This window comes from Diplotaxodon limnothrissa, linkage group LG18, assembly GCF_057381915.1.
Source record: "Diplotaxodon limnothrissa isolate DT_005_m linkage group LG18, D_limnothrissa_male_GT1.1, whole genome shotgun sequence".
NCBI classification, from domain to species: domain Eukaryota; kingdom Metazoa; phylum Chordata; class Actinopteri; order Cichliformes; family Cichlidae; genus Diplotaxodon; species Diplotaxodon limnothrissa.
This window is the reverse complement of record NC_140613.1, coordinates 24,442,695-24,466,756: the sequence shown is the minus strand read 5'-3', so window position 1 is coordinate 24,466,756 and position 24,062 is coordinate 24,442,695. Positions and strand designations below refer to the sequence as shown.

The 24,062-nt window shown below is 42.1% G+C and overlaps 1 protein-coding gene across 2 annotated transcripts; it reads left to right on the top strand.

Moving 5' to 3' along the window:
- Nucleotides 1-1,930: 1,930 nt before the first annotated feature.
- pkn2a (protein kinase N2a) lies at nucleotides 1,931-24,060 on the top strand. 2 transcript variants are annotated; one of them, XM_085378760.1, is made up of 23 exons: nucleotides 1,931-2,199; nucleotides 8,288-8,452; nucleotides 8,629-8,764; nucleotides 12,574-12,728; nucleotides 15,622-15,751; nucleotides 15,878-16,023; nucleotides 16,187-16,394; nucleotides 16,839-17,024; nucleotides 17,243-17,352; nucleotides 17,447-17,590; nucleotides 18,684-18,759; nucleotides 18,994-19,150; nucleotides 19,453-19,579; nucleotides 20,008-20,144; nucleotides 20,401-20,476; nucleotides 20,652-20,743; nucleotides 20,832-21,008; nucleotides 21,099-21,161; nucleotides 21,245-21,321; nucleotides 21,508-21,650; nucleotides 21,764-21,871; nucleotides 21,952-22,032; nucleotides 22,121-24,060. In XM_085378760.1, exons 1-23 carry the CDS (start codon nucleotides 2,179-2,181, stop codon nucleotides 22,322-22,324), a joined length of 2,919 nt encoding a protein of 972 aa, XP_085234886.1. In that variant the 5' UTR covers nucleotides 1,931-2,178; the 3' UTR covers nucleotides 22,325-24,060. The 2 variants fall into 2 exon arrangements, with proteins under 2 accessions (XP_085234886.1, XP_085234885.1); XM_085378759.1 differs by lacking the exon at nucleotides 1,931-2,199 and adding an exon at nucleotides 5,565-5,870.
- Nucleotides 24,061-24,062: the final 2 nt, after the last annotated feature.

Below are 24,062 nucleotides of genomic sequence, written 5' to 3'. Positions count from 1 at the left end.
TTTAGGAACGAGTGCTAAACACCACACCACCATAAACTCATATATATGGGGTTGCTTTAAAAAAAAAAGGCAAAAACAAGCTAACTTGAAATATATAGAGTGAATGAAAGGGTTGTTTTTCCTTTTTCTTTTTAAAATCCTGTCTGAACCATAGCCATCTCACTAAAACGTCACCATCACCTCAGTAATCTGGATAATAATCGTTTATCATGTGTTGTAACACACCCACATCTGTATTATTTGAGTGAGATAACAGAGGTGGAACTCTGGGGAGGTGCAACGCAGACATACACGTGTCTGATAATGGCAGATATCAATAAATATAAACAAACCTGCCAGCACATTAAATCGCCTCCATTTTTTTCCCCTCCCACACCATGCACTACGCCTGAGCAGTTCACAGATTGTGAATACTGATGATGTATCACTGATGTATATGAAAGGCATCACAGCATCTATTCCGCCCCCTCCTGTCCTCAGTGGGCTTTTGGAGAATGACCTTTGCGGGAATTTAAACAGGAACATCACATTTAAAAGTCTTTAGTCTCTTTTGCATGTACAATATGCTGACAGTGCTCAGTTTATGACCAACAAAACAACTAAGTACAGAGAAAAAAGTAAGTCCGGTCTCTGGGACATATGGCTGGTGATGAAGAGTGTGCCTCTGTGGGTTATGTAATGCTGCAGTAACTCTTCTCACTGAGGTGCGACATATCAGCCACTGATCTCACTTCAAAACCACAGCAACAGAGTAATGTTTAAAAGAAGTGGAAGCACAGTGGGAAAGGAGCCCCTGTACCAACTTTGTGAAAAACATGGCATCAAATTAAAAATGAGCATATCATTTTCTTTTAAATAAAATACGATTGTTAACATTTGACATATGTTTTGTGCTATTTTTATCCTTGGACATGGTTAGCAACAATACTCAGGTAGGCTGTGATGTTTAAACGATCAGCTGCTATGCAAAAAGATATCTACCACACTGTTATATCACCACAAGCAGCCTAAGCCAGTGGTATAAGGCACGATGGATCCATGCTTTCATGCAGTTTACACCATATTGTGACGCTATCATCCGAATATCGCAGCACAAATCAAGACTCATCAGATCAGGGAATGTTTTTCCAGTCTTCTACTGACCAGTTTTGATGAGCTCGCGTGACCTGTAGCCTCAGTGTTATGAACTTAGCTGACAGGAGTCCCATCTGGTGTGATCTTTTGTTGCCTTGGGCTTCAACATTGGATGTGTTGTGCATTCAGAGATACTCTTCTGCATACCTTGGTTGTAATGAGTGATTATTTGTCATCAAAAAGGGATTTTCAGCCAAAGAACTGACCGTCACTGTATATTTTCTATTTTTAAGACCATTTTGTATATGGTTGTGTGGGAAAATCCCCGCAGATCAGCAGATTTGCATGTTTCAAAGTCACGCACATCACCTTTGTTGCCCACTCTGATACTGGGTTTAAACAGGCTGTGATGACTTCAACTACATGCCTAAATATGATTATCTGATTAGATTAAAAGCAGTTGAACAGTTGTACCTATAAGAGTGGCCAGTGAGGTTAGGGTTAAATTTTAAATGTTATCTTTTTTTAAATTGTACTTTCACTTACCTTCTCAACTTTGAATAAATATAAATAGTTGCAAGACTTTTACTTGTAAAAGCATTTTATTTAAATTGACCGGTGTTACTCCTCCACCTTTAATGTCTAATACGGCTGCTTCACATATGTAAGCCTTGATTTAATTTCTTTATTTGTGTTTGGGGAAGATTTGGGGATGTTAGCCTGAGGTGAGGCCAGCCTTTACGAAGTTTCTGATCACATGTGTGTAGTAGCTGTCCCGGCAGTGTTGCAGCTCCTCTGGGCGGACTCTTCTATTATAACCACCGCCTCTTTCTCCAGCTGCACTGGGACAGATTTATGCTTCAGCTTTTTATTTATGAGCGCCAGTCCACCCTCCTGGACTCCGCTAGGACGGTGCGAGCGCGTCAGAGAAGTGTGAAGACGGCATGGGAAACTCCGTGTACCCGAGATGACCGATGGTTTGGTCAAAATAGTGAAGTTTTTTTGTCGCCAGAGAGGGAAACTTAAAACAAGGTTTGCTTTTGGAGTCCCACCACCCCTCCCTCCGCTCTCCCTGTAGGATTTGATTCAAAGGCGAAAACCAAGATGGCCGCCGACTCCGTGCAGGTAGGAAAAGTTGACAACTGTTGCGAAAAGTGCGCAAACTTGCTCCAGAGGTGCAGTTAGAAGTTAGCTAACAATTAAAACGCTTTAAAACGAGGCTTGCTGTGAGTTAGTCGTGTGTTAGAGGACTGCAGGGCCTCTGCTAGGTCCCAGAAGGCTGCCTGGGAATTATCCATGGATTGAGGCCTGGCACACAATTGTCCAAACTAACTTTCAAACCGGGAATTTTGTGCGAAAACCGCCGTGTTATTTAATGTAAAGGATCCTGTTGTAGTAAACGAGGTTTAGCGTTTGCGTAACCGTAAAAGCTCTTAAATAGTGGCTGTTTAAAGTAAACGTACAGGTCTTAGTTAACCTGCGTTACTTTTTTGGGAAAATAAAAGTTGCCGCCGTGTGTTTAGATACTGGCAGTGTGCAGAAAATGTGGTAAAACTAGACAAAAAAGAAAAAATGTCGTCTTTGTAAAGAAAATGCTTTGAGTTTTCTTTTCCAAGCTCGTTATAAACTGGTTGAACGTATAACCAGCGACACCACAGCAGCCAGCTTAGTGCCAACTGCAACAGTAATGCTAGTTTCTGTTTTTAAAAGAGAGGCTGGAAGTCAGTGTTACGCTCTCCTTTTTTTGTTCGGTGTGAACAGTTATGACTCACTGATTAATACAGTTTCACTCGAGTGACGTCACTCCCCCCTCCTCCTCCAAGTGCATCTTTATATCAGAAACACTGTTGAGTTGTGCGACAGCTCATCCATACAGCTCGTTGTCCGATGGCACTACTTTATGCGTGACCTCCAAAACTCGTGTTCAACTTGAAAGCTGCCTCACCTCCACGGGTGCGGGAACCTAATGCTGTATTTGTCATGTATGGATGACTCAGACCGATGAGGTGTTTAATTTGTGCATCTTAAATAATACATGCCACATGATCTAGGTAGATTATACAACACAGAATCTATACTTGTTTATACTTATTATATTTAAACATTATATTGCCTGGGAGCAGCCATGTTTGAATGCTGTACATGTGTAAGGACAGACATGTATGTAAGTTAGATTAGGCTCACAGACTAATCTTACTTTGAGGACTGGTTGATTTGTGTAATTAAAAGAGTGTAACCGTAATTTGGTTTGTACCTTTTGTTTTTCTTTAGAGCTAACGAATAACAAAAAGCAAAACCTTCACCGTAATGACTAAAACTAGATGATGTATTAATACTTCAACCAGACTTTTAACAACTCCATCACAGTAAGAGAATCGTGGACATTTGGATAATAATTTCGGTCTCTGTTTCAGAACCGTTACACCGGTTAAATTATAAGAAGATTTACTTTTACTTTCTCAAAGGTTAGCAATATAATCTGGAGTGAAATCTGACACTGCACATTTATGGTCGTGTGTGGGTGATGATGAATGATAAAAACAACAGTCGGCATAATGTAACAGGAAGGCAGTGTCAAATTTGTGTGCATGAATAAATAACAGTAGGACATGTTGGTTTCTCCGGTGCTGGGGTCTTTATCCTGTTAAAAGCCACACGTAGCTTTTAATTTTATCTTTGGCATTCTGCTAAATTTAAACACCTGCTTCTGGAAATTGGAGTCGAACTCAGCAGGGTGACAGGTGCAGGAAAGTGGTTTACCTCTCATTCAGGTTTTTTGGACACCTACTGCCTGAGGAGCTCAGAAATGACCTTTAGCTGCTGTGACGTGACATGTGAGGCGTTCCCTGCTGTTTGACTTGCTGTGGGATATGTAGACTGCTTGCGAGAAGGTTGCACTTGTAAGAGCTATCTTTATTAGCTTGTGTTGCTATTTTTGGCGGCAGCACAGAGTACAGGGCTGTGGCCAGTGCTCTGCAGCCAGCTGTGGGGGTAAGATAGACCGGGTGTCGGGTTGTAGGCTGCGATTAGGCCTCGCACAGAAATGGCAAGGGCTTGGCTTTTTTAGCACAGACTTCGATAGCGGGCTCAAACTTTGCATTGTCCTTTTGTGTGAGTGGAGCTCTTGTTGTTAGACTTCTACTTCTACCTGAGGTTCAGACCAAATGTTTGCTTTTACCTCAGTTGCCTTTCATGTCCCGGAGCTCTAAAGGAGCTCATTAACAAAGGTCAACATTTGTAGGTAACCCTTGCCCTACTCATTTAAGAATATGGCACCTTTTTTGTGTGCTTTTCCTTAGACGCGCATTAAGTGGTTCCCAGCAGGACTGTTTTTGTAACATCAACTAAAATATGTATCCACAAGGTTTTCGGTACTGTTTACATTTGTTGTGAAGCCTTGGATGTTTCACAGTGCAGCCAGCAGAGCCACACTGGCAAGTTCCCTCCATTCATCATGAACTGTATGTATTGTAGCGTGAGTGGAGACATTTGCTTACAATTTCTGCTCTGCTCGTCTTTGAACTTAGTAAGTCTCGAGTTCTCGGTATGATGTCACTCCCCCTTACGGGGTGATACGTTCTAGCGTCAAAAGATGATAAGAGCAGTTAGAGGTAAAGGAGCAAGTCAGTGAGGTATTGCAGTGAGAGGAGAGCTTGGTCTTTTTCTTTTATTTGATCTCAAAATTAAAACACAGGCCCCGCGGGGTCTTCTAGCTGATTAATTTCTGCCTTATCTGATTGGCCTTTCATGGATTTCCTTGCATTGTTGAACAGTAAAATAGGCCTCTTCTGGTGTCCTCCTGCTATCGTCATTCCACATTGGGCAGATGCAGCTACAGTGCAAACAAGTTTTGCAGAGCAGCCAACTTAAGAAGAGGACTCCCCCACCCCCCTCCCAGCTGTGACCTCCATTTTACCTACGAGTCGACCAGGATATGTGCAAACTATAGTTTCCTTTAAAGACTACTTATAGAAGAGAGGCCAGGATGGGGGAAGGGAAGGAATAAGCTGATGGAAAGCCCTCATCTTACCAAGCGTGATGCGTTTTCCTTAATATTAATCTGTCAGTCATATGCCATTGACTCGATTCAGGGTTTGGTCCAGGTACATGTGGTTAGCTCCTGATGTACCTTGTGTAATGATCAATTCAGGTACATGGTGATGGTCCTAGAAATAGCTTTTAATGTGAAACAGGGGTTCAATCCTTGGAAAGGAAGTAACTGTGAAGAGAGGTGGAAAACCAGAAATGCAGCTTGGATAAAGGACAATATACCACAGTCTTGTTTGAGAATTTCTTTCTCCACCATCACTGACACACACACACACTGGCTGTCTATGGCAGGCACACTGCTTTCTGGTCTGCCATAGACAGCCAGCGTTGTTTTTTAACATGGGTTAATTTTAGCCACAGCCCTCTGCATGGAGTCAGATTAGGTCCCATTCTGGGCTGCTCTGACCTCACAGAGTGAGAAGCTAAGAGGGATTTGGCCATCGCTGCTCAGATGGTTTATCTTCCCTGCTGATGTCAATAGTCTGTAGGAGAAAGAAAGTGTGAAGAAGGGAAGGAAAAAAGCTGGAGAAAATCGGATCATAGTGGAGTGAATGATTGTGGCTTTGGGCAGAGCCTAGGTTGGTTACGCTCGTCTCACCTCCGTGGGAGAGGATACTATTAGCTTTATTAGACAACAGAAATCCACTGGAGTTGATGGGATGATCGTGGCTGGTCAGCAGAACGTGCGTGGACCGGTTTGTTCAATGGATCTAGAGATGGAATTGGCTGAAACCGATGAAGTTGTGGTAAGACAGAATGATCCTTTCAGCATCCTCTCATTAGCAAGTTTAAAGAGTAGTAAACCTTGAAACTGAAGATTTCTGATTAAACCTAACTACAGTTATGAGGGTGCAAATTTCGTACTGATGGGTTGAAAGCAACAAAGATTTTAACAAATCATTCTTTGTTTTCTTGAATAGAGTAAGTTAATGTCCTTCTGCTTACAGCCCAGGGGCTTTCAGGACGAGGCAGTGAGTTTCTCTCATGTTGAATCTGTTGTTTATTATTATTATTATTATTATTATTTTTTTATTTTTTTTTTTTCCCCAAAAAATCATTCTTGGAATAATAAAGCAAAGGCCTGGCTAATATTTTGTTTATTACAATTTGGCTGCTTTAATTAATGGTTAAAATGAAATGCCGGTCGTTCATTGTTGCCATGGAGCACAATTAAAAGGTCATGCTGACAACTTCATATTTAAAATCAGGAGATATTTTTCAAGCCAAATAACTTTTGCTTGAATGACTTTATAATAAAATGTAATATGCTGATAATCAGACCTTAGATGCTCACATACTAGTGGATCATTATGCTGTACTATGACCTTCTAGAGCAGAAGTGTTCAGGAAGCGACTTCTAATCCCTCTTTAGTTAAGGTGATGGTTTTAAGGATGCAGGTCATTGGTGACTGACAGCAGCAGGGAAAACAACACGCACAGCGGCTAGCTCAAGTTCAAAACACACCACCATGCTGGGGTGATGCCAGAACACCGTGAATGGGCTGCCTGCGCCGAATTTCTGAACCCCGTGTTTTGTTAATGGATATTTTCAGTGTAGTTGATGTGACACGTTCATTTCGCATAGTAATTTTATAATGTAGAGGTGAAGGGGGGGGGACCCTTTAGTGTTTGGGGGATCAGTATTGTGGTTTCTGTATTACACAAGCAAAAGATCCCCAGCTCCATCCTGGGAAAACACCCACATCCCTATGGAGTTGCTTCAGGAAAGGCATCTGGTATAAAAACTTGTCAAATCAAACATGCGGGGCTACTCAATGCGGCGGCCTCTTGTGAGTAAGAGAGCAGTTGAGAGTAGGTCTAATATAGAAAAGACTGGCAATCTCTTGGTGATGAGATCATATAAATTTATGTGTCCAGGAAAACGCCTCTTTGGGCTCCAGAGCTTTGATGGTAATCAATAAATATTAAAAGCTTCAGCAAACGGGAGGATTGCATAATTGTAATATTGTCTACGCCTGTGCTGTGATGTCTGACTGAAATAGTCAGTTAAAGAAAAAGAAACTGGCTCGTGTGCTTTCTCGCTGAACAGAGGTGAAGGGTGAAATATGCTTCACTCTGCAAGTGGACTTCTTCCAGTTCTTTTCAAGGATCTTTATTTGTTGACGTGTGCATTAAAGGCTATGAATGATTGCTATATCTAGCTACAAAATCATGAAGTTGACAAAAAAAATGAAAAATCGTAAAATTAAAAGAAGAAAACATTTGAAGTTGGGTATCAAGCATAAGATGTACTATCTTGCATCAAAAAGCCAAAAATAACAGGAAAAACACGCGGGACCTCTGACTGTACGTAGCTGTGTCATGTGACCTGCTGGCTTTACCTGGTGCATTTCCTACTGGACCTGATTTTCGTTTATTATTAAAAAGAATTCCAAGAGCTTTTGAAAGATTCTCTCTGGCTGTGCGTGTTTCTCTTGTTTGTACAGTACCTTCTAATCTCAGCACGTCTCAAACATTTCATCACTCTGAGGGGGACAGTTCTTCTGCTTTTGCTGTTAAATGCTGTTTGATGACCAACATTAAGGTGCATTACCATGATCTTCCTATGCATTAAATCTACCAGGTGTTTGTTGGCTACTTCTTATTTAAAATAAAATACAAATCCCTTCTGTCTGCTCATCAGTCATGCTTACATGTGTAGTCACCACACAAAGACCAGGAACAATTCGGATTTGGTGAATATTTGCATTCAGGGCTTCAGATTTCACATGAACTTTGCTTGTGATTGTGAGAAACTCTAACTGCTGGGCCGAAATTGTTTTTAACTCCTCCTTTGTGTTTCCATCTCGTCATGAGCGCTCATGACGAGATGGAAATCCATGCATGTTATGAAGCAACAGCTTCAGCTGTTTTGCAATTCTGCACTTTAATGCAGTGCAGATTTGTTCTCTCCTTCATAGTTTAACGTTGATAAGACCTGTTGATTAAATGCTAGTTTAAAATGCCAGTGTGCACAGTACGTGACTGACCTCTGCTTGTCCTTTCCTCCTCTTTTTTTTTTTTTCTTTTTTTTTTTTTTTTCCCTACCATCCCTTTACTCTTCTTCTTCTCCTCCCTTGCTGAACTACTCTTAATTACATTCCACATCTTCACCCTATCTGCTCTTTTGTTCCTCCTCCTCTTCCTCCTTCTCCTCCTCCAGGGGGATGCCCGGGGCCAACAGGTGGCAGAGCGTCTCGGTCTGGGACACAACCTGGACCTGTCGGACACCATGGTCCAACAAAAGCTGGATGAGATCAAGGAGCAGATCCGCCGTGAGATCCGTAAGGAACTAAAGATCAAAGAGGGTGCAGAGAACCTGCGAAAGGTAATGTCACAGATATAGTATAGTATCCGCTGTTTCCCTCAAAATGTCTAAATCTAAATATATTATGCAGTTTTTTCTATCTCTCCCTTGTCTAATAACATCACATTTATGATTAAGTTAATGGAGATGCTTTTCAAGGCTTTAAGGTGGTCTCCTCTCATTTTTCCGCCTCTCAGGTCACCACAGATAAGAAGAGCCTGGCTTACGTTGACAACATGCTGAAAAAATCTAACAAGAAGGTCGAGGAGCTTCATCAGGAGCTACAAGAACTTAACGCCCACATTGTGGTAAAAGACCCCGAAGAAGTGCTAGGTAATTACACAAGCACTAAAGGAGGGCAGGGTCAGATTCAATAGATGGTACCAAAGTAGGAAGGGGTTAATATAAGTAGTCAAATAATTAATCATCAGAAAAATGTTCCCACCTAAGTTTTTGTACAGCCACTTAAGTAAATATAATAATGCCATGCAAAGATTAGCCTTCATACAATGAATATTTTCCATGTTAAACGTCCAGGAAGTCTGTCATAACTTAATAATTACAAAAGCTGCCTACATCAGGTTTACAGGGCCGAAACTCTCATTTAAGCTTTGGTAAAAACTGTAACCAAATCAATACACCCATGTGTCACCGCCATCAGATGGACAGCGTCTTTTTAAAATCAAATACCTAACGTTAAGTTTACTTTAAGCTTCACATGCAGTTTTTCATATACACACAGTGTTTGTTTAATTGTCTTATATGACCGAAAACTCGCTGAATAATTAACAGATGAAGCACTGATGAAAATAAACTGTAGCTCCAGTCCTAATTGGCTTGTTGCAAATGACAGCACAGTCCAGGAGTCATGGTCTTGGACACTTTTTTTTTTTTTAAGTCTTATTATGAAGCTCTGTTTCTTTATATCTTAAAGTGTTCACATTTATTGTCGTCTTGTTTGCAGTCGTAATCGTACGCTGGCATTCTTGTTTGCAGCCAGTGTTTTTTAAAGCTAAATTCATTCTCAGCTATGAGTTTATCCAGGTCACATAAGGCAACAGGCCACTCTTCCAGTTAATGTATGTGTAGCAGTCTTATGGTTTAGCTGTAAATGCACAGCACCAAATAATTTTGTCTCTGTTGTGTCAGACGAGCACCTATGTAAACACACACAGAGCACATTCAGTGTTTGGAGGTGACTCACTCTCCAGAGGCTGACATTGTTGCATTCCACATTCCCGTGGCAGTTACAATGAGCTGTCGATTGTTCCTCTCCGAGGCTGTTGAAAGCCTGCTCCTTTGCATTTGTTGACAACAGTGGAATTTGGAGAGAGTGGACCACAGCAGCATCTGTGCATTCAGTGTGCTTTTTGTCACAGTAGCTGCCTTTTAGGGTAGCTGTTGGTGGCAAATGTCTGCGCAAATTCAGGAAGAGAAGGAATGGTATTTGTCTGCCTGTCGCCGTCACGTTGTCCCGGCTCATTTGACAATAGGAAGTTGATGAGGAGGGATTTGTGAGTGTGTGTGTGTGTGTGTGTGTGTGTGTGTGTATTTGTTTGCTGGAGGAGGGAAGGGAAGTTGTCTTAGTAAATGGTTATCTTAAGTGAAAATAAATTTAGCCTGACTCTGCGACCTATCTGGTGAATAAGGGCTTTCTTTTTAAGTGACGCGAGGCCAGTGGAATGTCGCTGGCCATCGCAAAAACGGCCAAGAGGGACTGAGCGCAGTTCAGCTCCTTAGACACGAGACAGCTTCTTGAAATATGTTCAGCTCTTGTTTCCTGAATTAGCAGGAAGGAGTTGCTCTGTCTCTCCGAGCAGCCCAGAATGTGTTTCTGTTCCAGGAGAAAGTTGAGGGGGCTCTGGTTATTCTCCGCCACTCAGCTGAGGAGGCCAGAAATGGACTGACTCGCACTCAGGCGCTTTGTGTGAGCAGCAGGGGACACCAGTCAGGTCCCTCTGTCACATATGATCTCATTCATAAAGAAAGCTAACCCCGACATCGTCTGTTATTAAGTCTCAATCTGTTTGCCTACCGCTCATCACACACAGGTTTAAGGTTCCCACTCACGATGTACTAGTTTAGACGGTGTAAGCATGTCTCATTGCCTTCTCATCAGATGCAGATGGGGTTAATCTGAGGGAGGGTTCCCCTTGTCGATTGTCCAGCAGTGACATCAGCCCTGCAGCTATCTTGTCCTACGGCCCAGCAGGGACTGGATCACTCTTGGAAGAGGCGGGGGTTGTAGTCCTTAAATTCTTGGCTCAATGCGACCTCAGCCAAGAGGAAAGCCCCAGACATGTACTAGATGACACAAGCAGCACTTCTGCATGTGTCTTTTTAAATAGATGTCCTGTGACAGTTTTGCCCCGAGCACCTCTAAAATTCTCACCTTGCTCCACAGGCTTTTCTGCAAATACTCTGCTTTTCTTGTCTAGCCCTACCTCTTCAAGTGTGTCACCATATCAAAGCGTTACCCTGGAAGGACTAGCATCCTCCCCTCCTCCACATTAACAGAAAACTCAGCAGTGAAGCGCTCTCTCAGCTTATTAAGTCTCATTAGATGAATCATTTCGACTTTTAGTTCAAAGAATAAGTTACTTCCTTTTTGCCCGTATCCCGCAGGTGCTCAAAGGAATCGTTAGAGGGTGTTTTGATGAAGCATTCGGACTGAATGAATCACAGACCTGCCTGCTGGTTATTGTTATCTGCATCTGGCTTTGTCTCAGAGTACAACGCCGTTTCTTTGCCAGTGTTATTTTGGGTCTTGACACCTTCAGTGAACTGTTGGTCTTTGGTTATGTCATGTGACATGTTTTGTGTCTTTGGATTTGGAAAACTCACTAAAAAACAGAGCTGAGCTTAAAGGCTAGAAGTTAAATACATAATGAAGAGTACCATGTTAAAGGACCTTGCAACAGATTGGAAGGGTTCATGCTTCAGATGTGGGCTCACTTAAAGAATGCTCTGACTCTTTTCTAAGACTACTAGCTTTATGAAAACATAGCTTCTGAAACTCAACTTGCAAGTCAAGTCAGGAGAAGTCGGGCAGGTTTTTTTGCCCACCTCACCCGTGTGTGTGTGTGTGTGTGTGTGTGTGTGTGTGTGTGTGTGTGTGTGAGTGTGAGAGTGAATGTTCTGCTCTGCTTTCAGCTGCAATGATCAGCTTGGAGAGGGTTTTTTATTTTTATTTTATTTATTTATTTTTTACCTGCACCTTTCAAGTTCAGACTTGACCAAAAAACACAACAAAACAGTGAACCTATCCACCAGGTCTGTGGTCCATCTCTGAGAGTAGACGACAGTGGGTTTAAGTATCTCTGTGTGTTTGCCTGTGTGCATTTATGTGTAAAAGGAAAAACAATTAAATGTCTACAGATCTATGGACAGATTATTGTTTAGTCTTTGCAGCCTGTGGGATCTGGACATGGATCATTTTTAAGAGTTGATATTCTGTTGCATGTATCTTTTTTGGGTTTACTTTGTCTTTGCATAAACAGTATAGGCACTAGTACTGGCAATCATCTGCATGTTCACACTTGTGTGTTGTTCCTTTTTTTTTTTTTTTTTAAATGCGTACAATAGAGACGGCCGCAGGGGTTTCCCTGTGCTGTTGGAACAGCGCAGACTTCAGGAGAGAGTCAATGAGCTGAGATCAGAAATGACAGCCTTTCATATTACAACTCCTGAATACCAAAGCATTAAAGCCAAACTCAGACTGAATAGTTGTGGCTTCACATTTGAAGGATTTCCGTTCTAAGCAAAAACTTGTTTGAAAAATCCACGAAGCTTAGCTGACAATAGATTTCTTAATCCTAATGTTGTTGACTTCTGTAGTAGTTTTTGTGCTGAGTCAAGCATTGTGCTAACAAACCTCATCAAGTCATAAACAGCACACCCTTCTGAGCATGTAAAGTGTCCACTGAAGTTGCAACAGGACACGCTTTATAAGCAGTTTATCAATCCTTTTGCAGAGCTGCAGGATTGTTTAGCTTAATAAAAAATGGCGCACACATGCTCCGTTAATATTTGTAGCCTCTGCATATTTGTGCCAAATGTAACATGCTTTATGTAATGTCTACAATTGTTTCCAGATGGCCATAAGATGCTAACTTTTTTTTCTTTCCTCTTCCTTTACCCAGAATGCCCTTTAACACCAGGTACCCCTAACAGCGAAGCAAGAATGTGCACCAGCAGCAACCGACTGGCGGCCTTAAAACGGCAGGTTGACATTGAGCTAAAAGTCAAACAGGGCGCCGAGAACATGATTCAGATGTACTCCAACGGGTCCTCCAAGGTAGGCGAAGGGTTACCCGGAGATTCAGGCTTGCTCTGGTTCACGTCGGACACATTCTGATGATACTTTATTTAATGAATAGATTCACTTCTACATAGCTGACTGCTTCTTCTGTTTTAGTCTTTGTTCAGTAAAAATAACAATGCTGAGATCTGGAAGCACAATATTAGCCACAGTTATGTACAAACGATGATGTTGCTGGGTGGTAACATTATTACCTCAAACTAAACTTATTATGTGTTTATACAGTCAACAGACACACTTCAAACCAGTTGGCATAGTGCCGTTTTGAGCTGTGTGGGTTCAGCCTGAACCTCATTTAAATTCAACAACTTAAAAACAAAATGTTCTGCTCCTGGCACCTTAAAGAAAGCAAGTAAGCAAAAACACCACCTGTAACTGCAGTAGGAGTGTTTTTGTCATCTCAATCCGGGTGATTTGGATGGCAAATGATTGTGATTCTTTACGGTTTAAAAAAGATGACATATCTTTACTACTTTGGAAAACGAATAAAATGCAGCGGTACAGATTCAGCGTTATAGCCGTCTTCTTGTGAGCTGTCAGCATTTCAGTAGATTGCTTTCCCACCACCACCAAGTGGCTCACTGCCATGATAACAATAGGACAAATTTTCCTGTGAAATTTGTGATTATCACTGATCTGTTAGTTTTCACATATTTGCATGTAATTGTGTATTTACTCAGAAAATGACAGCGCGAAGTGTGTCTGCCTTACCTGGACTTGAGCATGCTTCATCACAGTGATGAATGAATTTACTTAAGGGGCTCACTACTATTAATTAAGCTAGATTTGTACTTGCAGAACCAAGGATTTTTTAAAAAGTCATTATGAACAAATGATGAGGCTTGCTGGTTAATCTGAGTATCTGATTTGACCTTTTCCAAAACACTACTTAGTGTAATTTTTGTACCGCAGGTTGTCAGTTTCCAGACTCATAATCACAAGTGCTTAGACTACTTAAGGTAAAGTCTTTGCAGAGAGGTGCTGTGAGCATAATCGCATGTTAACTGGAGCCGGCTGGCCTGTTGCCATTATGAATACCAGGCTGCTGCATGGCAGGTTTGCTTTTATAGCTTCACTGTAGGGGAGGAGGAAACGGGAGAAGGCGCTGACACATACTGTGTGTCATATGCACTGCTGTTTGTTCACAAAGCTCTGTTGGTCCTTGTGTGTCCTCGAGTCCTCAGAGTCAGGGAGGACTATAATTTAGTTGGGAGGTGTGCGTTAAGTCACGAAGACCGGTAATAACAGCCGAGAGCCTCTCGTGTTAAGCTCGGCCCTTGTAGCCGTCAGTAGTAATTCAAGCCGGTGTGTAGTAGATGGTTTGGTGTAGTCTGGGGTTTCTGGATTGAATTGGAATCATTGGCAAACCCCAAAGAGGTTTTAAGCCGAGTCGAAGGAACTGTAATAACATTATTTCTAACATTTATTTTTTGTTTTTTTGGGGTTTTATTTCCTTAACAAAAACAGACATGGAGCCTTTGGTTTCATGAAACATGCACACGACTCATTTTGTGTGTGTGTGTGTGTGTGTGTGTGTGTGTGTGTGTGTGTGTGTGTGTGTGTGTGTGTGTGTGTGTCAAAATCATCCTAACCTGACAGAGTGTGCGCTGCGCTAGCGTACTGCCACTCCCTGGTTTCTCTAAGGAGACACGTTTGCCTAGAGGTGTACCATGCAAAGAGTGGTGGAACTGCTGTCAGAGTGACGCTTAGACTCGAATTCACAGCTGAAGAAAGTGACACAAAAGTGTGTTGAGTTTGAAGCTTGAAAGAGCCGAGTTCTCAGGAGTGACAGTGTGTTAGAAATATAAAGGTTGTAGTGTCCGGTAGCAGGTGGAGACCAAGGACCACCTGATCTGTCCATCCAAGATGAGTGGCCCACTGCAATCGTAACTGGGAATAACTGCAAAAATGCTGGAATGTAGTGTGATGATAGGTTATTGCCTTTTTAACCAGTGTGTGGCTCTATTAATGTAATTTAGGTAAACTGTGTGAATACTTTTATTTTATTTATATTTTTTATTTGATGAGAGCTGCGTCTTTGTTCATAAACTCTGCTTGAGGCAGTTCTACATTTGTAATGAAGCAAACTGAGGTTAAGGATATTTTGAGGAATCTCAGATTTGTGTGTGAATCATGTGGTTTAACTTTGAGTTTGTGAGTACCAACTGTTTGTGAATGAGGCCCCTTGCTTTTACTGTACATAGACAATGTCATGTAATCACCACCCACCGAAAACTCTTCTGCTTTGAAATGATATAATTTAGCTTTTTATTGCAGGATATTGTTAATAAAACTGTTTTGGTGGAGGACACTTGAATTTCTGGTGAGTGTAGTTTGAAAACTGTAATGCAATAAGCATTAAGGGAGCTGTAAATTGATTTGCATTGTCTGGCTTGCTGGGGCGGGTGTAAGCGACCTTTCCCTGTCAGACCGACGGAGGCACCTTCCAGTTGGAACTATTCCTCTCCTGATGTCAGAGAGGAAGTGCCTGTTGAACGGAGGCCTTTCCTGCAAGCGCAGATATCAACAACCAGGATTTAAACTTAACAGGAATTTGGGGTGGAGTTTGCTTACTCCAATGTGTGTTTGCACGTAGGAAAGGTTCAGCAAACACAGCAGTGCACACATTTTTTTTTTCTTTGGTGAATAAGATTTTCCATGTTGTCATTTAGACTTCAAGTCCAATTAACGGCACGAACGGGTGTCTGGGCTTTTTGTGTTACATGCAACAAAACAGAACACGTGCAGAGGGATTAGGTGCATTTAGACAAAATGTTATTGAATCCTCTGATTTGGTCATCAATGGTCTGTAGAGATAAAATACCTCCCTAATGAGCGGTGATGGTTTAGTTTCCAATTTTACTCACAGGATCGTAAGTTGCTAGCAGCCGCTCAGCAGATGCTTCAGGACAGCAAGACTAAGATTGAGTTCATCAGGATGCAGATCCTCAAGGCCAGCCAGGCCAGCGAGCTGAGCTTTGAGAACAATGATGTGATGGGTGAGCCTTCCCTTCCTTCAGAGCTTTTTTTTTTTTTCTGAGGAGATTAAAACAGAAAGACAGAAACAGTGGTTATAAATCCGATGTCATCAGAGTGAATGATTTAAGTGTGACCTTGTACTCCAGAAAAGCCCATCATCAGCCCTTTAGATCTGCGGGTGGAGGAGCTGTGTCACCATGCCAAGATAGAGGCTGCGGTAGCCGAGGGAGCCAAGAATGTCATGAAACTTCTGGGCTCTGGAAAAGTCACAGAAAAGAGGGCACATTCAGAGGTAGGCTGTGTAAAACTGGACAACAAGTCAAAATCTGTCACTTTTGAGATCATGCAATCTTAGACTTGAGATGAAATGGATCTCTGGACTGCTGTAGTAAAATAATTTCCTTTCAATCTGTCTTAATTCGCTGCCTTATCCTCTTCCTTTCCTTTCCTTTCAGGCCCAGGCTCGTTTCAATGAGTCCAGTCAAAAGCTTGACCTTTTGCGATATTCTTTGGAGCAACGCCTCGCTGAGTTGCCTAAAAACCATCCTCGCAGCAACAGCATCATAGAAGAGCTGTCCCTGCTGTCGTCACCAGCCCTCAGTCCCAGATCCAGTATCATCTTCCCACAGTACAGCACCGTGACCAAGCCTGCAGCACTCACAGGTAACTGGACTATTGAGCTGTTCCTAATCACTAACAGTGCAAATATGACTCTGTTTCTAAAGGTGGTCTATTGGTTTTTTGTTTGTTTCTTTACCCTTTAATTTAAAGTTGTATCCACTTTTAAGTATACTGAGCTGATCTGTGTGGACTGGTTTTTATTTTTGGTTGTAATACAGTGTGTACTTTTTGCTGTTGAGTCAAAAAAAGAAGATGGATTATTAGACAATCAGATCTGGTTGGTTGGTTGGTTGATTAGTTGTTTTTCCCCCCCCCCCCCCTAGTTATTTGGAGGTGCACAAATTATAGTCCAGTTTAGGAGCAGACAGTAAACTGGGCTAGCTCATTATACCAGTACATGGTGTCACTTGAAGTAACCTGAAGTGGGAACAAATTTGTGCAGGAGCAATTGTATAACACGTGTGTCCTGTCCTCGCTCACCTCCAGGCACATTAGATGTCAGGCTAATGGGCTGTCAGGATCTACTGGAAAATGTCCCAGGTCGTTCCAAAGCTGCATCTGTCCCGCTGCCTGGCTGGAGCCCCAGCGAGACCCGCTCGTCCTTCATCAGCCGAGCAAACCGAAACCGCGGCGTGAGCTCAAGGAACTTAACCAAGAGCGAGGAACTCTCCAGTAAGTACATCTGATCTCGTACACAAAATAATTACCGAAAGATGAACTGTGATATTGTGCTGATTCACAAACAAATGATCTGTTTACTTAAAGTGTGGGCATGACCCAGAGCAAGTCACACCTGAAACTATAATATGGGTGAAGTGAAGCAACTGCCTGTTTAATACCAACGGGGATAGAATTGGGGTTTTGTTAATAGCTCAGTGCTTTTTCCTCAGATGAGATCAGTGCAGTGTTGAAGCTGGACAACACAGTGGTAGGACAGACGAGCTGGAAACCAGTCAGCAATCAGGCATGGGACCAGAAGTTTACATTGGAGCTGGACCGGGTAACACACACATTTCCACCCTTGAACTACACCTGCGCTGTTGACTCTGTGTTTATACAGCACGGACGCTGAGTTTCACATCTTTGCGTTGCAGTCCCGGGAGCTGGAGATCGCTGTGTACTGGCGGGACTGGCGTTCACTCTGTGCTGTCAAGTTTCTGCGGCTGGAGGACTTCCTGGACAACCAACGTCATGGAATGTGTCTGTACCTGGAGCCACAGGGAATGCTGTTTGCTGAGGTATACAAACACCATTTCAGTTTAATTCCATAAAAGGGGGATAAGTAGTTGTAACTGTCGGCATATTTTAGTAATCTAAAAATTGAAAAAAGTAATTTAAGTAGTAAATTAGCTTTGAATGGTCACAATTAAACATTATCTGGTAGGACATGTATGGATAGACATACTTACTTATACTTATAGGAAATAAAATTGGAAACATGGTGAAGTGTGTCAGTTGGTGATCTTTTTGCTTATAAAAGCTATAAAATTATAAGAAATAAATACTCTGAGAAGACCTAGACTGGAATCTTGGTAAAGTCTGTCCACAGAAGAATATTTCAAACGTATTGTGGAGATGTCCAACTCCATGTTTTTTTTGTTTTTGTTTTTTCATCGTCTTTATTAGAGCAGTTTCATCACTGGGTTCATCCACGGTCTGAAACAAGCTCCAAAACAACAAGTTTTTAGCTTCTCTGCCTTTAAGCCAGCTTTCTTCTGATTGGTTGCCCCTTGTAAAGAGAAGGTTTAAGCAGCAGGTGGGTGGGGCTTCTGCACTCGCACTCAGTCAGCTGTTATTGAGGGTATCTCCTCGATATCAAACAGATCCAGGAGTACAAAAAACTTGCCAATAAAATGATATCTGGAGCAGCCTGAAGGTTGAGTTCTGAAATAACAACGTGCCGTAAACTAAGTGTGATTGTTAAGCTTTTGTTGCAAGACGGGGTTTAAATAATCGCTCACAGATAAAAACAAACTAATGACAGTCACTTGCCTCAAACAGTGTCTGCATCAGAAGTGTAGTTTAATAGATGTTGTGTGTAAAATTACTCATGCATTAAACTTAAAATAAAATCAGAAGGTTTTACTGTTGGATGTAAGATTGTAAGATTAGATGTGGAGCTTTTTCAGTGTGATCTAATCCTGACAGAAATCTGTAAAGTGTTACGGGTGTGCATGATTTGGCACACGTTTGTGTTAGTTTCTAGTCTTGCGACAGCGTGTCCTATGCTTGTGCATAACTACAGACATGTGTATTTGCACAGGAGTAAAGAATGCACAGGAAACAGATGTTTTGTTTTGTGAAATTACTTTTTTATTTCTCTGTTTTCAGGTAACATTTTTCAACCCTGTCATAGAGAGACGACCAAAGTTGCAAAGACAAAAGAAGATTTTCTCCAAACAGCAAGGTGAGTCGCTGCTGTGAAGCCATCATGTTCTTATTTCTAAGGCAGCAGTGATGGATTCTTGGTTGACTTGCGTGTTTAAATATATTCAGTGATTCTCCAGTGTTCATACATTTACTAAGTACTGTATGTAATTTCCTCGGATCCCTTACTTATTTGGTTGCATATTCCTGATTCTCTTCTTCCATTATTCATTTTTTCCTTACAGTCTTTTTCCTGTCTTTTACTCTTTGTCAGGTAAAACTTTTCTGCGAGCCCCTCAGATGAACATCAACATCGCCACCTGGGGCCGTCTGGTTAGAAGAGCCATACCAACCGTCAGCACAAACTCCTTCAGCCCACAGGCGGCTGAGACTGGATCCAGCAGCCTGCCTGGTTCACCCACACCCAGCAGGTACACAGCCATACAGCAACCACAGACTGTATAGAAAAGATGTGTATAGCCACTGTGACATCTGCAATTTTATTTTTGATCTCTGCCTTCTTGTAGGGTGCTAAGTAATTAACTAATGCTAGAAAACTTGTTTAGCATCTGCATAGCTCCATAAAGTGTATGGCTGCATTGCAAAGATTTTTACCCGCATGTAAACATGCATTTTAATGCTGTAGTGTTTGCCATTTTACATGAGTGTCTATGGGCACAGCTGCTCGGTAAGAAGAACTTTCACCACTGCTGTACTTCTGTCCCTTACACAGCGACCCGCTGGTGACCAAGCTGGACTTCGACAAAGAGCCCACTCCAGGGCCCAAACGTTACTCCATACCCGATGACATCCGAGAACCACAAGTGCATCACAGCGTTTCTGACAAGGGGGAAGTACAGGTATGGTTTTGTTTAAGGAATTACAAGAAGTGGTGATAAGACGCATGCGAGCTGATACAATCACAGATGCAGTCATGCTGAGCTCTCTGAGAATCTCCTGTGTGTAAAAGTCCACCATGCTGGGCCTCATTCCTGTCAGCTGGAAGGAAGTGTGTTGTTGCCAAACAAGTGAAATTTAATTTAAAAAATTTAAAAAAAGGAAGGAAATATTAGATTGTTACGCACTGAGAGAAATGATTTTTGAATTATGTTTTGTTAGTTAGATTCTTTAATAGAAAACCTTTATTTCTCCAACGTTAGTTTTCATCTACAGAGAAACACTAAAGACTAAATTTAAAGTCACAACAAATAGGTGACCAGCACTGTTTTCATATTTACCCTGTGTGTCTCTTTCTGTCCTTCTGTTCTCCTGTGTTTCCTCTCCGCAGGATGCACTCGCCTCATTTGACTTCCTCAACAAGAGAATCAGCACGGTGATGAAGCCAGATATGGATGGAGTGGTGCACCATGAGTTCCAGCATCCAGACCTGGAGCTTACAGCCATTCAGAAAGACACAGAGATAAGGTAAGGAGGGTCACTGCTTGCCATGTATATGCTACTTTAAAGCTTTGAATTGGTTTCCTTCAAATAAAAACGACTTACTACTCAAAACAAATTACACTGGGTTAAACACTGCCCCCTGGCTTTGGCTCCAAGTCACTGAATTTTCATGGTGGTGTCTCTTTCCTTGTTTTGTTTTGTTTTGCTGTAACTTTAAAGTTTAATGCAGGTTGGTTTGGAGTGAGTGAGTACACTGATGTATGCACTGGTCTCCTTCTAGGGAAGAAGAGCCGTTCCAATTCAGTCTCCAAGACTTTAAATGCGTGGCAGTCCTTGGACGGGGTCACTTTGGAAAGGTACTTTGAATAAAAATGCTGCTGATGATTATCTTCTTGACATTTCTACTATATTAAGAATGTTTAGTCAATTTAAAAAAAAAAAAAAATGTTTGCCATAAATTTTCTGTGGACTGAATAACTTTTAGTAGACAAATCAAGCAGGAAAAAACTGAAGTGTTCATCTCCTCCACAGGTGCTTTTAGCAGAATACAAAAGCACTGGAGAGATGTTTGCCATCAAAGCTCTAAAGAAAGGAGACATTGTGGCTCGCGATGAGGTCGACAGGTACTCACTTAAAGCTCTTTCACAAACCCCCCACTGTCAGGTCACTTCGGTGTAATGTGGTGACTCAGCTTCCTCCTCTCTTTGCCAGTCTGATGTGCGAGAAGAGGATCTTTGAAACGGTCAACAGCGTCCGTCACCCGTTCCTGGTCAACCTGTTTGCGTGTTTCCAGACGCAGGAGCACGTTTGCTTTGTGATGGAGTACGCGGCTGGAGGCGACCTGATGATGCACATCCACGCTGATGTTTTCTCTGAGCCCAGGGCTGTGTGAGTGTCTTGTTAACGTGTGGGCAGGACCACAAACTCTCACAGCGGCACGTCGTCTAAATCTCCTGTGTTTTTTGTACCTTTTTGCAGGTTTTATGCAGCCTGCGTTGTTTTGGGATTACAGTTTTTACATGACCATAAGATTGTGTACAGGTAAGGCCTGAGAAATTTAAAGTAATACTTCAATTCAAAGTCAGGGTCCCGAAAGTTATTTTTGCTCTCATTGCAATTTTCAGAGATTTGAAGCTAGATAACCTGCTCCTGGATACAGAGGGCTATGTAAAGATTGCTGACTTTGGGCTTTGCAAAGAAGGTAAATGGATGATGATGTCAAATTGAAACTTTGAGAGTTATTGAAAGCATAACCCTGTGGTAGATTGTTCACTCCTGTGCTGTAAGATCTTCAGAGAAGCAGAGTTATGAACTTGCTCCATCAGTTGTTGGAGGTACACATGTAGATTTGTTTTGGAGTGATGGACGTGCTCTGTGCTGCCTTCAGGAATGGGTTTCAGGGATCGCACCAGCACGTTTTGTGGCACACCAGAGTTTTTAGCTCCGGAGGTGTTAACTGAAACGTCGTACACCCGCGCCGTGGACTGGTGGGGCCTGGGCGTCCTCATCTTTGAGATGCTGGTTGGAGAGGTGAGCATGTGTTTCGTCAAGATGTCAAGAATCAATCATTTATTTCTTGAATATGTTCCTTACATCAGGTTTTTTTTTTTTTTTTTTCTCTCCTTGGCACGTCTCTCTTTCAGTCACCCTTCCCCGGTGATGATGAAGAGGAGGTATTTGACAGTATTGTCAACGATGAAGTCCGCTATCCACGGTTCCTCTCAACTGAGGCCATCTCCATCATGAGGAGGGTGTGTAGACAGACAAGAAACGGTCTCTTTGTGCTCCTGGGTGTAAACTTTAACATTATATTTTTTGTCTTTGTGCTCAGCTTTTGAGGAGGAGCCCAGAAAGACGGCTGGGAGCAGGAGAAAAGGATGCAGAGGAGGTTAAGAAACATCTCTTCTTCAGGGTAAGAGGCGCAAAGAGAAAGTTATCACTGTGGTAATCAAAGAAAAGAACGCTGTTGTTACCCACTTGCTCTCTGTCTTTATTGATAGACCATCGATTGGACCGGGCTTTTGGCCAAGAAGGTGAAGCCGCCGTTCGTCCCGACCATCCTGGGCTCCAGTGACGTCAGCAACTTCGACGATGAATTTACCTCAGAGGCTCCGATCTTAACCCCGCCCAGGGAACCCCGAGTGCTGAACTCCGAGGAGCAGAACCTGTTCTCTGACTTTGATTACATCGCTGACTGGTGTTAGCTCCGCCTGAATCACACACATACACATACACACAGACACACACACACACTGTGAACCAAGCACAGCAATGACTGTAGATCCCATTTTTTTGTTTGTTTGTTTTTTAAATCCTTAAACAAGAACAGACAAACTCTTCCCTGCCCCTCATGTTTGGGGAGGAGCTTTCGGGCAGAACTGTGTGCCATTGAGAAGAAAGTCCAGATGCCTCCTGAGGACACACACTTACTACTTCTTTTTTTTTATATCCACATGAAGAACTTTTCTTTTCTTTTTTTTAAAGGAGAGGGGAAAAAGAATGAATTCTGTTGTTGGAGAGTGAAGCAGGCGGGATGTCCTCCTGTACAGACTGCCATCGTGTCCGTTGTCTGACCACTGAGAATGTTTTCCACATGAACTCTGAGAAAACGGCAACATCACAGTCATGCTATTTAGAGTCACTGTTTTCAATTTTTTTGATCTGTACAGATAATATTCAGTCGTATATTTTATTGTTTTGTTTTGTTTTGGTTTTTTCGTTAGTCTCGAAGCCCTCGCCGTACCTTATCTCACTGTAAAGTTCTGCAGCAATCGCATCTGAAAGTGGCGCTCATTGAATTTGAAGTGCTTAAAGCATCGTCACTGAATAGTCAACAATAACAAAACATCTTGACGACTACTACTACTACTGCTTCTTGACTTGAAAACAAGTAAGAGTATTCACTACATATTCTTTTGGGTCTAGCGGTCCAGTTTACCTCCTTTTCCTCCCAGCGTGTCCACCTGAAGCTTCCATGTCTTACACACCGCCCAAACTGGTAAATGAATTACTGTTTATTTTGAGCCGAGTTCATTAAAATGCCCTTTGGCTGGGGAAAAAAATGATGAAAAACACTAAAATTATCTTGTCTGGTGCCCTCTAGTGGCCTCGCTGCTTTTAGTGACCAGCTGTGGAGTTGATACAGTATCCAGTCGAGCATCACGATCAAACCATAACATTATATGACCGCTGGTTTTGCGCTTTGATTCCTTCATGTCCTTACAGAACAACCATGTGTTGGACTTGACTTCTTCTTTCTTTTACCTCAGTAAAGACACTAAAGCGTCTCGCCCAGTTACAGCTACCGAAACCAAACTCATCCTGTCCTCCTCGGGAGTAGCAGAGGAGCGGCTCTCTGTAGTTTAAACAATCTGACACACTGAAAGTTTACATAAAGGCAGATTTAATGAGGTGGTTTTGTGCAGAAGTCGGTGTCCTCAGCTGTTGCTTTGGAAATGAGGCTACAAAGCTCATAGTAACTTCAGGTCTCCATCCAGAAGCCATTTGAAAGCTTCCTGTTGTTCAGGTTACATGTTGTAGCTGACATAGGGGGCACGGCACTCTGTCAGTGTGGCTGTTCTGTATAGACTGACTCAAATGTTGCAGACCTGTTTATGAATCACTACAGGGGGAGGGCAGGGTATATTTTATATAAATATATATACATACTGTATGTATACAAGTAAGCTGAAAGCACTAATTTTATCAATAGTTTTTAATTATCAATGTTTCTTAATGAAAATAGATTGTACAAAGTGTTTGTTTTTTATTCTTTTGCTTGTGCATGTTGTTGCCAGAACAGATGAACTTTATGGATGGTACACCAAGTACTCACAGCAGTTGCTCTTCATCCTCCGGTGTAAAAAAACAAAGAAAATCAAAGGCATTGTTGCAGTCATTGTTTGTTGCCCATCACGAATGCACAAATTAAACATTTGTAAC